This window comes from Numida meleagris, chromosome 19, assembly GCF_002078875.1.
Source record: "Numida meleagris isolate 19003 breed g44 Domestic line chromosome 19, NumMel1.0, whole genome shotgun sequence".
NCBI lineage: Eukaryota > Metazoa > Chordata > Aves > Galliformes > Numididae > Numida > Numida meleagris.
The window spans coordinates 5542626-5559557 of NC_034427.1; the positions used below are offsets into that span (position 1 = coordinate 5542626).

The window sequence follows — 16932 nt, forward strand, 5'->3', positions numbered from 1 at the left end:
GGAGGAAAGTACATTCCATACATCAGACTGACTGGAATTACCAAAGGGAAACCCCAGCTCCAACCCTCTGTAGAACAAAGTAGATATGTACCATTACCTTAACTGTCAATCCTTAAGCTATAAGCACCTCCTTTACTGCCCTATCCCAGTATCAGGATGTGTAAGAATTACCCTCCATATATTCCAATTCTTATTTTTGTTTGATTCAACAGCCCTGCTTTCACACTATTTTCTTCACTACCTGCAAGCTGTAGCTTTGTTCAATGTTGGGCCAACACTGGCAAATATTAACAGGAATAATTAGTAACTACAAGAAACCACCTTAAAATTAGTAACACTATTCAACTGACTACAGTTACTTCTAGGCATGTTTGAAGAATCAGTTTTAGACTGCATAACTTTTGCAATTTTGTAGTGCCTAGGAAATCTTCAATTAAATGCTAGACAATGTTAATGGTTTTTAACGGTAGTGAGCGCCCTTGCGAGTGGATATACAAATCTGTGCAACTAACATACGTTAGGTTATTTTTCAATGTACAAAGCAAACAGTAAGACTATAGTTCTGTCAAACTATCTACATCAGAACAGTACAAAAACAGGTTAAAAATGAAAGCTTTATGGCAAAAATCAGAAATGTCAGGTTTCACTGTATATAAACGAGTTCAGTGTATTCTATTTGCCTCTAGAGCTCAAATAGCCTCTGCTCTTGTTTTAATGAAAAGAATTACATTTTCAATATTTGAAAACTTTTTTTTAAAACTCCAACTGAAAATTTTCTCAAGTGCACGCTCCAGGTTTCCACTGCCTTCTGGGCATACTCACCAAGTTGTGCTTTACAACTCTCTATCGTCTTGTCAAGATTAAGCTGGAACCTACTGCGTATCTGCCGCTTTGGTGAAATGAGTGGCACAGGAGTGGACTGCTGCTGGACTGACTCGCTCAGCTCTTTCAGATCCATCTCAGCTTTGCTTCGATCTAGAAAAAGGAATTAAGGAAAACATTTTACGAGAAGACAAAAGATCACTGTCCAAGTAAGACAAATGTTACTGAGTAACAGCACAGACAATCTGAAACGTGAAAAACGGAGACAAGAGACACTGTAAGACCTCCCCAGGGAATCCTACATCTTGACATGGAAGTAGTCTCACAATCCAAATTGATCTGTCTAGCCCACGGGGGGGGTCTCACTGAGAAGATCTGAGTTTCTGATTTGTCTCGTTAACGTTGCAGTAAGAGAACAGAGCCAGAGGGCAGGCAAACCCCCTGAGGAGGGATCTTCAAATTCTCATCTCCAAAGTCTTACTGTTCTCATCAGCCATCTTAAAAATTTCACTCCTTACTGCATTGACGTTTGCTGTCTTTTCTGTCTCCATTTCACAAGGACAGGTCCTGTACTATATATCTATTTTTTCAAGCAATCTGTGTATAGCTTGGTCACTCACACCTCCACTTTTTACTTCAGCCAGTCTACCAGCAACAAGTAATGGCTCCTTTCCACTATTTTTCCTTCCTTCTTGCTGAATTGGAGGAGGATCACAGAGCCCTGCTAGTACTCTGCCTCATGTACAAGTTCTTGTTTTGCTTATTTTCACTTTTGTTTTGTAGGAGAATCCCTTTTCACGCTGTGCTTGAGAATAAGACACCATGAGTCATATCTGAAACCCATGGGTTTCGTAGATAGAATCACATCTGGTGCAGCTGACACTATCAAATGAAGGGCTGCCACTGTCATTCTTAGCATCAAACAGCATATTTAGCAAAGGAAATTTCCCTGAAGCTGAATAAATAATTGATATTCTACCACAATGCATACTACCTGATAATTTTATGGTGTTGTTCATGGGCCATAACACAGATTTTCAGTTCTACTCTATTTATTCAAAATATTCTATGTTCAAGCTAATGCCTCCCATCTGGGGCTCAAACAATTTCCATATGACATTTCCTAACCTGGTTTTTCAAATGCATTGTTACATCTGATGAAAAAGACAAATGACTGCGGTGCAGCAAAAGTAATTAATGTTATGGTAATATCCACACACAGACTAACACTGAAAAGTACACTATATGTTTGTATCAAAGAATGCAGAACTTAATCTCAGGCCTTCCTGAAGTATTTGGTGAAGGCCAGGAAGAATTCTGTCACTCCATGTAATATCAATTTCCTATTTCTCTCTTAAAATGCCAGAATCTCAGAATCTCCCTAGAGATGGATGGTCAGGGAAGGGACCTGAAGGCTGCAAGACCACAAGGCAAGTGAAAACTTCATCAGCAGTTCATGTAATTGCAAGCTTTAGAAACTTACCTCCTGTTTAGAAATCTTCATTTGTACAATTCAGCTAAGAAATCATCCATTAACTACTACTTCTGATCACAAACAAGAGACAGTAACAGGAACTTGCAATTCCACTTATGAAACATAAAACATTATGAAATAACAATTACACAAAGCCACGTTTAAAGTTCTTTGTTCATTAAAAGCTACCTAAAACTAAGTTTGTTTGCATTATCTTGGCACCACCGTAATTTATTCAGCTATAACATAATTGGACTTTTAAAAGTCAAGACTAACCAAGATTCAGATTCAGAATGCTCCCTGGAGTGGCAGTTCTTTCTTGCTTAGCAGAAATTGGCGTTGACGCTTGAGGAGAGAAGGGCTTGGGACTGCCAGACAGGCTCCCTGCTTGACCTGTTCTTGTTGGTGCAGGAGAAGCTGAAAAAAGTACAAAGTTAATAAAGGCAGATTTAAAAATAATCACAGTAAAGCTACATTCGCTGGGACAAAACAGCTCTTCAACTTGTAAAAGCAGAGAAAGGATTTTTGTTTAATAATTTAAATATTATGTTCTACCTCCACTGTTAACTTACAAATATCCCTTAACTTTTAGTTCAATAAAAAAAAGCAATTCTAAGGAAAGTCATGCTACCATACGATGTATTTATTCATACCAAGTGCATGTTTACCCTCAAAACCTCTCTGTTTTCAAGATTCTAGCTTTGCAAATTCAGTTACTTTAAATGTAAACTAACTCTGACACTGAATTGCTGTTACTTTACCGCATGTATTAGGTAAACATTTCCAAAAAGCCCAGCCACTTTCTAGATATGTTAATAGAGAAATTAAAAAAAAAACATATTAAGTTTAGTCAGTGCAGCTGGAGATTAGTGACAAAATCCCTCGGGTAAGGCAATAGGATGTTCTGCTCCTTCAAAACATCCATGCAGTCATGTTTCAAAAATGAACTTCTGGAAACTCACGACGAGTCTGGAATGGGAAGCTTCTGTGGGCCATTACCTGAAAAAACCTCCAATGTCTGACAGCGAGCACGCTGTTAAACTTGCTTTCATGCTCCGAAGATGTTACCCTGAACTCCCTGCTGAACACCAGATCTGATCGCTACGCTTCATCTGCTCCATCCCAGGATACGATTCCAAGTTATTTCCCAGTTATTTCATTCACATCGCTCAAAATGCACAACAGAACCACCCATCTCATTCGAATAAAGGCATTCCTGTCTAAAGATGGTGCAGTCATCCTACCTGGGATTTTCTTTTACAGCAAATGAAGGAATTTCATTCCCATTTTAATCACATCACACACATTCCATTAATAGGACGGCTAAGTTTACACTTTAAGTAAATACGATGAAAATTAGCATTTGTAACAAAATAGAGGTAGAAATGCCAGGTGGGAAAACAGGTACATGAGTTTAGAATGTAAAGAACAGAGGAGCTCAGTTGGAAGGGACCTCCAAAAAGCATCAATTCCAGCTGTCTCCTGCGAGGTCAAATCCAGCATCTCCACACAGTCCAGGACAGGATCAGTAAGGTGCGAGGAAAAGTTAAAAACTCCCCACAACTACTATGATAGTCAAGAATGCAGAGCAATAGGATAATATTTGTTGTCTTCTATCTTTCTCTGACAGAACAGCTTTAATGTGATTGTGGTAATTACCTCTACTGCTATAAAGAAATAATAATATACAATAAATGCTCTAAATTTTAAGACAGTAACGAGTACCTGTAAGCTACACCTTGTGAAAGAAAGCTGCACGCACATACATACTTGATAATTGCTGTATAAAATTAAGTATTGCTTTTGACATGTTATTCTCTACTGAAATATCCATGTGTTTTCATACACTTAGAACTCATACAGTTACTTGATCATAATTTTCCTAAGATGCACAGAATCCTGCCATCAGATCATTTGGAGCCTAAGGTAGTTCCACAGCCCGGCTTCTAAGAGGAGTAAGATTCCCAAATGGCCATCACATCTCCTGACCCCTTGGTGTACAGGGCTGCCTACTTTTCTTGAGAAACCACTGGACTGCACAAACACTGCACAACAAAGACTCAGTGTGACATGTGACAGCTGTTGGTTGGTTGTTTTTTAACATTAAGCTTCTTCAAAGGGATGTGGTGGCAGAGAGGAAGGCAGTATTTAGCACCAGTTTCTCCAGCTGCAGTACTGATCTCATAAACAAAATTGAACTAAACCTCAAAGTCACTTTTCCTGGTTCTGTCACCTTCTTGAATGAATAAGAAACATGTGCATTAGCAGTGCAGTTCCATAGAAGTTGAATAAATTATACCATATTTCTATAGTACAACACCACCTCCACCTAACTAGGCAGGACTGGCAGAAGTTTATATCCAACAAATTTTAAGTCTATTCAAAAGCAAATCAACAAATAAAGGTAAAGCCTTGAAAAAGAGCAACGCAATTTTAAATAAAACATCTCCTAATGGTGACAGTTCTAACAGGTGAATTAACCATCTGCAGAAGTCATCCTCCACCCCTTTTTACCTGTATTTTTCTCAATAAAATCCATGGATTCTTCACTAGCACTGAAATGACTGGAAGTTGCCTTTTTCTCCGCATCCTGTTCTACATCAGACCCGGTGTGAACTGATGAATTCGTACTCATCGGTGACCGTGGCATGTCTGTCAACGAAATCCTACGTCCCGTGCTACTGCTCAGCATAGGCTTGCTCATCAGAATCTTCGGCGACGCTGTCATATCAAAGTTCAGTTTGATTTTCTCTTGCTTGTCTGTCTTTGCAGTCCCGGCAGTTGGGTTTGCAGGATCTAATAACATTTGGTATTGATTATTGGGAGTATACGGTGTCCGGAAAGGTGCGTAATTAAATACTCCAAACTTTCTACGAATGTTATCGACATAAACCTCCATTTCTTGCATTGCACTATTGAAGATGCTTTTCGTCTTTTTCACAGAAAAAGGAATTTCTTTAGACATGAGGTAGCAATTATTTATTGGAACCCAGGCCCTATAAATCAAACAAAGACAGAAGATGAAATGACACTTTACACTGTGAATTGACGCAGTCAAATTATTTTAAACAATAGTTTTTTTCAAACTCTGGTTTTATTCTATCGTGAAGATTTGTGCACCTCGGATCATTTCAGAGGATCTCCACCTTTCTTTAAAAGCCCAGTGCTTAAGCTTTGGTAAATAAGTAAATTGCTTCTCTTAGAACATTTCTAGCTGATTTTGCTCTTCTCCAGCAGCACACAGAAGAGGATCAAACACCAGTCAAGTGTGACAAAACATATTCAAACTAGTGCATGTAACTGCCAGGTGAGCATTACAAAACAATCTTTCCATTGGTCATAGTAGAGAAACATCAAAATGGAAGTGAGAAAAGCAGAGTTCTAAAGAACATCCTTCATGCTACAATATTCTACTTTTAGCAGCCACCATCAGGACAATCAAACTCCTCTGTACTGGGAAAAATTGTTTCTCTCCAACAAGTGCAGGAGAGATTTTATTCATTGTGAAATGAGCCAGACTCTCAAACATTGCTTACCATGATATTAAAATAACAGGGACTTCGACCTCATTGTTTCATTGCCCTGTACAGTTTTTAATTACATGCTTTTACGGACTGTATGGATTTTATTTGTAATTCATGATAAATCAACTAGCCTTCACCACAGCCTTCTCCATTTAAGCAGAGGGTTCACAAGTACAGAAAAATTAACTAAACTGCTACTTCCAACACAGATCATTTTTCTTTATTTTTTAAACCTACGATCATGTGTTCACTCCCATAGTGTTTAGACAGCACAAACAGCAGGACTGGCCCCTTCCACTATTAAGAAGTGCAGGTTTTTTTTCAGTACAAACCCACTGCCACATGAATTCACTTGCAGGATCAGTGAGGTTATATAGGTGTAAGTCTTGCAAATGCATGACTTGCATTCTACAGACATCATGTAAGAAATTAAAATTGTATATGCCACGGTATTATTATAGCTTATTTGGATCAACATTCAAAAAATAGGATCCAGAAAGTCTGAGAACACAAAATAACAATCTGAGTTTTTTAACTACAACCAACAATAATCTTTGGTTAAATCCCCACCTGTCATGTTGACCAAAGAAACGGGCATCAACCTGCCCATCTTTATCCCTCAGTGCTTTAGCAGGCCAGAACGGAAAGCCTTTGAGTTTAGCCCAGACCAAAGGGTGAGGATTGCTCTAGAGGAAGGAGGAACATACAGTAAGAAATTCAAGCAGTATTACCTTCAAAATCTGATATACAGCATTTTCTTTTAATTATATTTAATTCTTAGATTAAATAAAGCACAAGGCACTGGACAAATACAATATTCCATTCCACTATACACTGGATACCTAATAAAGCATATGAGGAAAAAAAGTAAAATAAAAAAAAAAAATCAAAAATGCCATCTTATTTGAACAAATCTTAATTGCACCTTCTATTTTTTTTTAATTTATTTTTTCTTGTTCTCTCCAAATACGCAGCGCGTCCCAAACTACCGTTGATCGCTGAAATTCTCTAATTTCCACTTAAGCTCAAGGGAGAACTTCATGGATTATACATTTCTAGTTAAGAACCTTAACAAGTCTTTCCAGGTTTGGTGCAATATTAAGCACAACCAGAAAACAGACAACCTATTAATAGGTCATCAAGGAAAATCAAGTCTTAATACTGAGATCTCAGAACTAAACTTTCAAACATTCACATTTCAGAAATTTTTCTCTTAGTGCAAGTACCACAAATGACCCATGAGTCGGTGCCTTGCATTTGACAGACTGCAACCTGCTTGCTAACACAATTTACTGTTACTCCTCTCTGAAAGCAGGCAATCTGATTGCTAAACAGGGACAACAAGAGGCAAACGAGAACCTTCACTTAACGTACTGGCTCAGCTACCATAATCCTCAACTTACACAAGGCTCACAAAACCAATTCTCTCGTTTTTGGCAAGCAGCTAAGTAACATTCCGGACATACTTCAATTTCATTCATCTGAAAAGAAAAGGCAAACAATTAATCAATAACTTATCACAGTTCAAGGTGTGATTAGTAAATACTATGACATTAATCTCATTTACTAATACCATTTTTCCACAAATTTGTGGTCATAAATCAACCCTTACTTGCCACGACTTCAGCACTGTTTTGACAGAAAACCCTATCTTCCTACCCCTGGAAAGTAAGCTTTCCACTTAAACACAACATTTTTAACCCCTCTTTAGATTATACGCTACTCAAGTCATGAAAATACTTTCTGTCTTTAATGTTGTATTTATTACAGTGATAAAGAATTACTGATTGTCATTTGTTTCTGGGGCAAAAATATAACCTCAATTGAGCATTTAATCCCATAATAATTTAGGGAGAACAAATATAAACTATTTCGTTCCTTGTTTTCAGATTACATAAACCAATTAGGAAGTCAGGATCAGGGTATACACGTAATTTTTTTCTCTGAACAGTTGATACATTCTCAAAACTTGTTGGAATTATGGACATTGCTGCATCAACGTAGAGGAAAAGCACTTTGCATAAATATGAAGTGTCAGACCATCAGATAATTTATATCAACGAAATACTGTTCAAAACCCTACATTTAGAATAAATTTTTGTAATATTAGCATTATGAATTGCCAGTGAAATAAAATCAGTTCGAACTAAAAATGCAGGCAGTCATTACTGTATTTATTCACAGGGCTTTCATGCTGTGACATCAAATGAAGCACCCCAAATACGTCCACAAATCAGAACATCTGTGTCTCTCTTTCCATCTCCAAGCGTTCATTTACAAGTCAGGTGTCTGTGCAGATTCCATACATCTTCTCTCCCATCACTGAAATCTTAGTTACATAAAGTGAATATCCTAATGGAAGTATTATTAGCAGTGCCCTTGTCAAAATCCTTCTATAAGGCATGGATATGCATCCCTAAACATCAGAAAGCCCACACAAACTATAGTACGTAATGCACACATTAGAAAACATTATTTCAGAAACAAATACAAGCAGTGGAATATTTCAAATATACAGACAGAACAATCAAATTAACTCGGGTACACATACCTCATGCTCACAGATTTTGATGATGACTTTTGCTGTTTGTGTCAATTTGTGATTTCCTGAGGAAACAATAAGGAGAATGCTCTAACCAAGAAAACAGTTAGTATAAAATTATGATAAAAATGAACAGGTTCTAGTTATACAAAGTTTACGTTGAAGACAAAGTAGAACAACTGAAAAGACAATGCAGAACTGGTATATACAAAACACATGCTTGTAGAAGCAGTAGGCAGGCTCTTCCCAACAAACATAGCAAAGTAAAAATCTCTAAATGTTCCCTTTTTATACCTGTTGCAGCCTGCCCACCACGGATACACCCTTCAGCAACGGGCATTTCCTCAATTAGGTCTCCCACTGAGCAAGAGACAGCATAGGCAGTATTTGATCCTAAATTTAAATGTAGGTCACTCGTTTAAAACGTTGTGTTTAGGAACTGCAGCATTTAGCAGGAAGGCACTCTCACCATTTGTCAAGAAGTGGGCTACAACTTCATCTATCACTTAATCTAATCTGGACTTTCATCTTCCAAGAAGTAAGTACCTATCAGTGCTTACCCCCATTGTAAATAATGCAGTTGTGCAAAATCCATTTGGCATCAGCCAAAAATGCTTCAGTGCAACCGTACATTTTCTTTTTAACATTCTGGAAAGAAACATTTAAAAATGTGTCAGGAAACAGAAATGAGTAAAAACCTCACACCTTCCTGAGCACTGCTTCCTGTCAGTCACACAATTACTAAAACAAAAAAACTTACATTACAACTAATTCTAAATTCCTCAGTGTCTGCCAAGTTCAAGGTGTTTTTTGATTGCCCTGAAAATTTATGAAATGTCTAAATCAATTCTAAATATTGAACTATTCAGATCAGTGTCTCCAGTAATTCCCAAGGGCTGCGGAGGAGCACCAGTGACCAGCTGCTCATTTCCTGAGGCACTGTTCCACTTGAGGTCTCTACAGAAAACTCAGTCCTTCACCAGGCGCTAACAGAACAAAGCTCTGCATTGCTACACTATTATTAAAGCAACAGAGAATGAAGAACTTCGCAATGTGAAACATTTAACTTATTACTGAACTGACAAACCAACTCCTGTAATCCACTTCTTTACTGTTTTACTTTTCTTTCACATCTCAGGTGCAGTGGATGTTCTAATGATGATCAGCAAGAGAGCCTGGAGCCACCTCTGGTCGTACACCCGAATGGTCCCAAGGCAAATCAATGCACCAATAATCCATGAATAGCTAACAAACACCGTGATCAAATGTAAAATCTCCCCACAGGATGGTTCGTGGAATTTGATGGATTTATGCAGGAGCAGGTCAGCAGTGTGAACTTGCCTTTCTTATAGAGCTTTTCCTGAGCACTTGCTATTAGTTCAGACTAAATAACAGACACTCCCAGTTGGCACAGGGTTGTTCTTAAGCTATAACTGAACTGCATTTACAACAAAACTGTAATCAAAACACTTAAAATAATTTCAAGCAATCTCTTTCTCCCTCCCGTCAAAGAACCCAGAAAGCTTAACCACAGCAATCAAACTCAAAGGACCCTTGCTTCATACAAACCTTCTCTAACGTACAAAGGTCCATTGGATGAAAGATATATTCTGCATAATCTGGGTGTTGATCCAGTGAAACTGGCTTTTGAAATGGCTCTGTCTGTTAGGAGAAAACAAATCACACTGCTTCTTAATACTGAACAGTTTCATCAGAACTCAATAGTCACTCTTTTCCTAATACTACTTCCAACTGTGGTGTCAGAGAAAATTCTTTAAAGGTAATTGTAAAAATTTGTGAAGTAATGAAGTACTGGCAAACCAAGGAAATAAATGGCCTCACGCAACTCATTTTTTAAACGCTGGAAGTAAGGAACTGCAAGACTTTGGGGTTTTGTAAAATGGACTGTTCTTATTTACAGCAGTTCTTTTTTGAGCAGAGCATTAGATGAGGCTCAACAGATAGTTTGTAGGACAATAAAATCATCTTTTAAATATTCCCATTACCTAGAATTAGAAATAATTTTATCAGAGTCTTGGCACTTTCAGAGCAGTGGTGACTTGCAAATAAATTCAGCCTTCCAGCAGTGGGACTCTGCACTGTATCTGCTGTTGTGGAAGGGCTGCAGTTCTCTGAACAGAGCCAAATAGAGAAGTCAGATACCACAACAGCAGATAAGTGTCTGAAGTGCAAAATGCCTCCGTAGCGTTCATAAAACATTATCTTTCTAGCTGCACATTCAAAACTTTTTGTCACCTCAACATAAACAAACACTGACACTTTGCTTCTGACAAGCAGCATTTATAGCTTGTAATGACTCCTTCTAAAAGGAGACTATTTACCACTCCAGAGTTAAAATATTCCAAGAGCTGAAGTTTATCAATACTAAAGAGCAACCTTCCCAAAAACTGCTGCTATTTTTCTGCTAAAATATTTATCGCAGAGACACCAGAGTTGTAAAGAGCCCACGATTCCTTCCATACATCTGGTTTCTCCAATATTTTTTACTGTATCTTTGCAAGCACAGAGACTCATCTAACTTATTCACAGGGACAAGAAAGCAATAGGAGTTCAGATAAGCCAAGGCAATCCGTCACATCATCTTACTTCACTTTTTTCTTCCCACATGTGGAAACTAGTCAAAGCTTGCACAGTGAGAAAAGAGTGACCAGAAACTTAGAAGCAAGAATGGGGGACTGGAATACGTGAAACTTCCAGGAGGCAATACTGGTTCTGAGGGCTCAGTCTGAGACAGGCAGGTGGAGACTGGTAAGAGTTAGAGGAAACATTTTCCCTCCATGATGGAAGTCCACAGGATGGCAGATTCCTGGGCTATGGAAGTTGATGGCAGATGCTGTCACTACACTGAGAAAAAACTCTTCGGTGTTTTACGCGTACATGATACAACTAATTCTTGTGGTGAGAACAGTTCCTACTAACAGAGGAAAGCTAGGTTTTTAATGGTTATAATCAATTGCTTAACACTGCCTGTGCCTAGAGCCTTGCCCATGTACCTGGGCTCGTAAGAAACCGTACCCTGGCATTTCCCTTGCACCTCAGGTAAGGCACAGCACTGTTCACTTTCAGTGAGCGAGAAAACACAACTTCCCACTGGAAAGCTATGCTGTATTTTCACTGCATCTGCTGAAACTGTCTCCAGAAGTTGCATCGAGGAACTATGCGTTGTACCCATTCCAAAACAGTATACACAGCCTAAACTAAGCTGTCTGTAATACACAGGTGGCAGGCAGCAGAGAATCTGATAAAAGAAGCTAGACTCAGATCAACAAAAGGAAGCAAGACTCAATATTATGACAAACATACAAAGCAAACATTCAAAGAAATCTTCCTTACCCCTGGCTGTTTCATTTTCTGTAGTGCAAACTTCAGCAAATACGATAGCTGTTCAGTGGTGAGCATTGTCATAGCTTTACTCTGTGTTTCTATGCATTCTGCAACTGTGATTTTCTAAAAATTAAGATGAAAAAAAATATTCCGTCAGCAAACGTTTGTAGGTGAGTCCTTCTCCAGTAAAACATCCCAGCATCTGAATGGAAGATAATAACTACTTCCTAAGAAACAAAACATTTTTTACGAAGCAGCAGAATTACTTCAGATGCTTGTTTTATTCAATTTTAATTCTGTTAATTCTGGGTACGTTCACCTAAATAAGTAAATGAATAAACAAAAAAGGAAAAGACTAGAAGCTGCATTCATCTTCTAGATCACACAAATAAGAGAACATGGGAGTACATGCATTTCTCAATGCAGTGCAAGTTCACGGCAACATGAGTAAGGGAGAAAGTCACCTGGGCTCTATCTAATACAGTAAGTGGCCAAAAAACGTCATGTGATAAACCAATTTACTTTCTTTGTAGATACTATGATGCTAATTATTCTCTCCTTGAGAATCGTTGGAGAGGAATGGTTAAATTCTTCCTCAGCCCTGCAGAAAAAAATAGCGCTAATAACATCCTCCTGTTTACGTAGACCCCACAGTGCGCGTGTTTTGAGCGCTCCGCAGAGCTGAGCAGCCCATAAGCAGCATGGAGTAAACCAGGACGTTTTCAGAATTCGAGGTAAGGTGAAGGGACGGCTCTCTGAAATGGATTGGCCTTCTCTGGAGGTGGTAAAACACAAAGGAAGTTAAGAGTCACAGCGAGATGGCCAGCAGAGTCCAGGTGAACACACAGAACAAGCGAGGAAGTGGCAAGAGATGCCCAATTTTTGCACAACTTTTTCTGGTACCGAGAGGCAATATAAGAATAAAACAGGAACATTCTGGAATGTAGAAAAGCTGCTTGTATCTCTCATACATGGAAGAAATCCACTCCTTATATCAAACTAACCTCACACTCTGGGCAAAACCAATCCCCCTCTGGTTCCGCTGTCAGTTTCAGACACTTAGCATGATAAACCCGAGGGCAGAGTTCACAGCAGAGGACTTGGCCTTCCCGATGACAAACCCAGCAATAGAAATCATTCCGTCCATCCTGTGGTACAACATCAACAGGGTCTGTGGTGAGTGGCTGCTTCATATAGTAAAACGGACCATGTCTTAGTTCTGACTGAAATGTAGGCAAGAAAAACAGGTTTGGTTTCAAAACAAATTTGCATTTTATAAAAAATAATATTCATAGCAATAAATATCATTCTATATAAAACAAACAACGATCTACAGAATTTAACGTTTATGTAAACACAATATCTTATGTATTGCACAAAATCATTCACAAAGAGGTTCATTTCATATTCAGATGCCAAACGATGCATATTACACTCAGCACTGGAAATAAATTTTTGTGGCAAGTGAGGACATCAAGAGCAAGTCATGCAATCAGCATCCTCAAACTCAGAACTCCGTGGGGCTGCGGAAGCTAAATACTGAGAGCCAGTGGTGGCTAAACCTGGGAGAACTGAAGAAATTAATCAGTCCTGAAACAAGTAGCTGAGCACCACGCGAATCTGTCCCAAATGACAGTAACTCACAACTGCTCAGAATCAAGCAAGTCAATGCTGATTTTAACTGACAAAGCAAAACGTGAAGTAGGATGACACAGCAGCAGATTCACATCTTTAACAGGGTGACCCCAGCAGCATGAAATGGGGAAAAACTTAATCCACCATTTTAAAGCGTATCAGAATGTAAGACACAATCTCCACTGGTTTGTCTGCACTAGAAAATAGCATTAACTTCATCAACTGCATGGACTGCTCCTTCACTTGTGCCTCAAGCAGCGTAAAGGTGACACAGGTGGAACCAAAACACGGGAACAGGAGAGCCTGGGAGAGCCAGAATGGGACAAGAGAAGCTCAACGTTTTTAGACTGGATTTGAAGACATGCTAATAAATATTGGTAAACTGAGTTCTATTTATTAATGATAAGGGAACTTCAGTTTTCTGTTTGGTATTAATTACAAGGTGGTTTGCTGAGGAGGGGAAGGAGATAAATAATCATGAGTTTTACACCGTTTATTTGCTGTGACTTCTTGTTGGACATAAAACTATTTGTTCGTGACGTTCCTTGTAAGTACCCAACTAGCTGCTTGTAGTTTGCAGAACCACTTTGTTTGCTTCTCAGGTAATTGTGTGCACTTCCTGCATCACACAGAGCTCCACAAGTTCTTACACCCTTGAGCTGTCACATGCCTGCCTGACTGCTAGAACAGTGGAACAGTATGCAAAAGCTGGGGACCTTTGTGGCATCCTGTACAAAGCTAGTCACACAGGACGTACATTATAAACCACAAACCACCGTCGTGTCAGCTTACACTGAGATCTTTCTAGATTTACAAAGTAACAAAGGACAAGGTCTAGTTATCATCATGAATAGAAGGCCTCCAAGGACAAGATAGGTGATGCAGAAGAGGTATTCTATGACAACCCAGCTGGAGATATTATATCTCAAAAGATAGACCAGAAGATATATTACCTCTAATAATCAATTACTGTTTAATATTTCAGGCAAAGAAAGAACGTTATCCATAAAATCTTACTGCAATTTCAAAAGCATGCTGCTACCTAAAGTTTCACTTGAATTCCTCTCTGTTCTGGCAGTTTTCGTTTCCTGTTCTATACACATTGCAGCTACTAAAGAGATAGCACAGAAATGGGCCAAGCATTATTTTCTGTACTTTCTGTGTATATATGTTTAAACATACAACACGACCAGACCTCAACAAGGAAGGTGCTGTGTGATCTTGGGAAATAACAGGGGCAGGGGAAGGCTTTACCTACATTTCAAATGTATTACTACACCCATCACTCAAATCAGGGTAGAAGTGCATGCGTAAACCCAGAGTGAAAAAGAGAAAGTTACAACTGACAGCACAGAAGCGTGTTTTGTTTGTGGTTACATGCACCACAGCTTAGGACCAAAATCTCAATAGCCAGCGACTGTGAAACCCAAGTCTTGGCAGCTGGAGATGCAGCCATGGCAGCACACCCACAATAACTTCCTGTTTTAAAAGAAATTTAAAATCTGTAAACAATTACAGAGAAATGAGCTTATTATATCTAATAACATAGTCCATTTTTGCAAGAACACGGGAGGAATTAATTCTCCGACTGAGGATGTTCCTATCTTTTAGATACGTATCACCTTATTTTGTCTGAGCTAAGACTGAGGGGACCGGGAAAAAAAGAGTTAGGAATGAGACTCAAAAGAGACCTGAACAACAGAACTAAATGATGGAAAACGAGCCCCTCAGCTCCATCAAAGGAGCCTTTCACTTGTTCTAATCACAGCAACATGTTTTAAGAGTTTAAATTTTAACAGTCATGAAAGAAAAGCTTTGTTCTCCCAACAGTTTCACAAGTCAGTTCAAGCTCAAGTCAGCGGCAGCTTGTTTTTACAGTTTCAGTAATGTTAGCAAGACTCGTATAAAACTGAAGGAAAAACAACAGTGGTGGAGAGCTTTTTAGGCAGGAAAGAGAGCACTATCGCTAGCCAGTTTAAATTAACACTGAAGCTAAGTAGGAAAAAAGCTGCTAACTTCAGACACATCACAGCTGACCAACTGCTGTACACTCCTGATTTTTTTAACCTCTTTTAGCTACACTCTACAACTCCATAATTCTGGTCTTTCAATACTTTAAACACCTGCTGGCACCATTCTGAACATCCACAGCATCTTAATACAAAGCACTGTGCAACTATAGCTTTAGTGACAGTATCTTGAAGTACGTCAGCTCTACCAAACACAATGATGAAGAATGTCAACTTGGAGGTTCCACTGATGTTGTCAGACCTCAGAGTGGATTTATCCGCCAAGCAGAATCACAGCTATCAGCTACATTATACTGGAAACCTAAACCAGGAGCAAAACAAGTAGCTGTGCTTAGCTCACATCTCTGCAGCAGTCACAGGGTATTTAACATTAACTGCTATTACACAGAGCAGCTTGGTACACCTTGTAGAAACAATCACTTCCAGGTATGTCCATGTCAAATTTGGCATGAAGGACAGTATTAAATTAAAAGCAACTTACAAAAGCAAAAAAAAAACCAAACAAATGATTCTTCCTTGCTAACTTATAATGAGTAGAGCCAAGCAATATGTCTAATTTGCTTTTCTTCATTAGATACACAACTTTTCTATCCTGTAGTATTTCAGGTTTGAAATACAAGGAAAACAGGAAATGATTTACTGAGGGGAATGGATGTATTAAGTTCAACAACTACAATTATTTCTTCACAATGTATTTTCAAATGCATGAATGAACGGTGGGAAGGAATCCTCTGAGATTCAGCCTCGCTGTCTGTAGCATTATGTCTGTGCTGCACAGTCAGAAACCCAAACTTCAGCGCAGCATCATCTCCCTCGCAGATGTCTGAGATGTGCAGGAATTCTAAGAGCCCGCAGTTAAACTCAGAAAAAGCCAAATTGGCAACGTTAAATGAGGTCAGCAATGCCTGCAGGTGCTATTACTGGACCTCCCTGTTACCCTTAAATAAAATACATTCTGCACTGAAAGGCCATTCTTTGGCCTGATTTATTCATGGTCTCTGTTCCAGAATCAACTGCAGTGATTAGAAATTTCATTTTCTTTCTAAACCAGTACAATTGTAGCAGGATGATGTTTAATGTGGATGCTATTACACGAGGGGAAAAAAAGGCTTTAAATCCACGCCAACTTAATCCTGTGTTTATGAGATACTGGTAAAACACATTAACCCACAAAAGCACTCTGAACAGAACACAGGCATGTCATCTGCAAACTAGAGGAGAAATCATTTCAGTGGAGCTAAAGATTGCTTCCACGTAATCTCCTCCAGGATGACAGAGCTGCTTCACAACATTTGGCATTCAATACAATTCACACAACTCCTTCATTTGCATCATACAATGAATCTGAAGTCGTTAAGTCTTCTGGAGTGAAGTTCTTTCAAGAGCTACAACAAATGCTATAAATTCAGTATTCAGAAGTCACTGAAAACAACATTTCAAACATGAAGACTGAAAAATACTGCCACTATCATCCTTAGATTCATCTGCGTTGGTAGCAATATACACTGCTCACCAGTTTAAAGGAAGGGGAGGGAATCTGCAAAGTACCAAGGGAGCAGC

General features: G+C 38.8%; 1 protein-coding gene across 21 annotated transcripts in view; it reads right to left on the reverse strand.

Annotated features, from left to right (window-relative positions):
- ZMYND8 (zinc finger MYND-type containing 8) overlaps positions 1–16932 on the reverse strand; it is a 65488-nt gene that overhangs the window by 13798 nt on the left and 34758 nt on the right. For 19 of the 21 annotated variants that reach the window (XR_002444350.1, XR_002444351.1, XM_021417136.1 and 16 more), the window contains 10 exons: positions 12712–12930; positions 11717–11830; positions 9932–10024; positions 8923–9010; positions 8372–8427; positions 7224–7301; positions 6391–6506; positions 4811–5292; positions 2573–2713; positions 823–975 (listed from right to left, as the gene is read on the reverse strand). Coding sequence is in view for 19 of the 21 variants with exons in the window: in XM_021417136.1 (XP_021272811.1) it covers positions 823–975; positions 2573–2713; positions 4811–5292; positions 6391–6506; positions 7224–7301; positions 8372–8427; positions 8923–9010; positions 9932–10024; positions 11717–11830; positions 12712–12930 (1540 nt within the window). In the remaining 2 variants the exon portion in view is untranslated. The remainder of the gene's footprint in view (positions 1–822; positions 976–2572; positions 2714–4810; positions 5293–6390; positions 6507–7223; positions 7302–8371; positions 8428–8922; positions 9011–9931; positions 10025–11716; positions 11831–12711; positions 12931–16932) is intronic. The other 2 variants (XM_021417151.1, XM_021417145.1) reach the window with 1 other exon arrangement.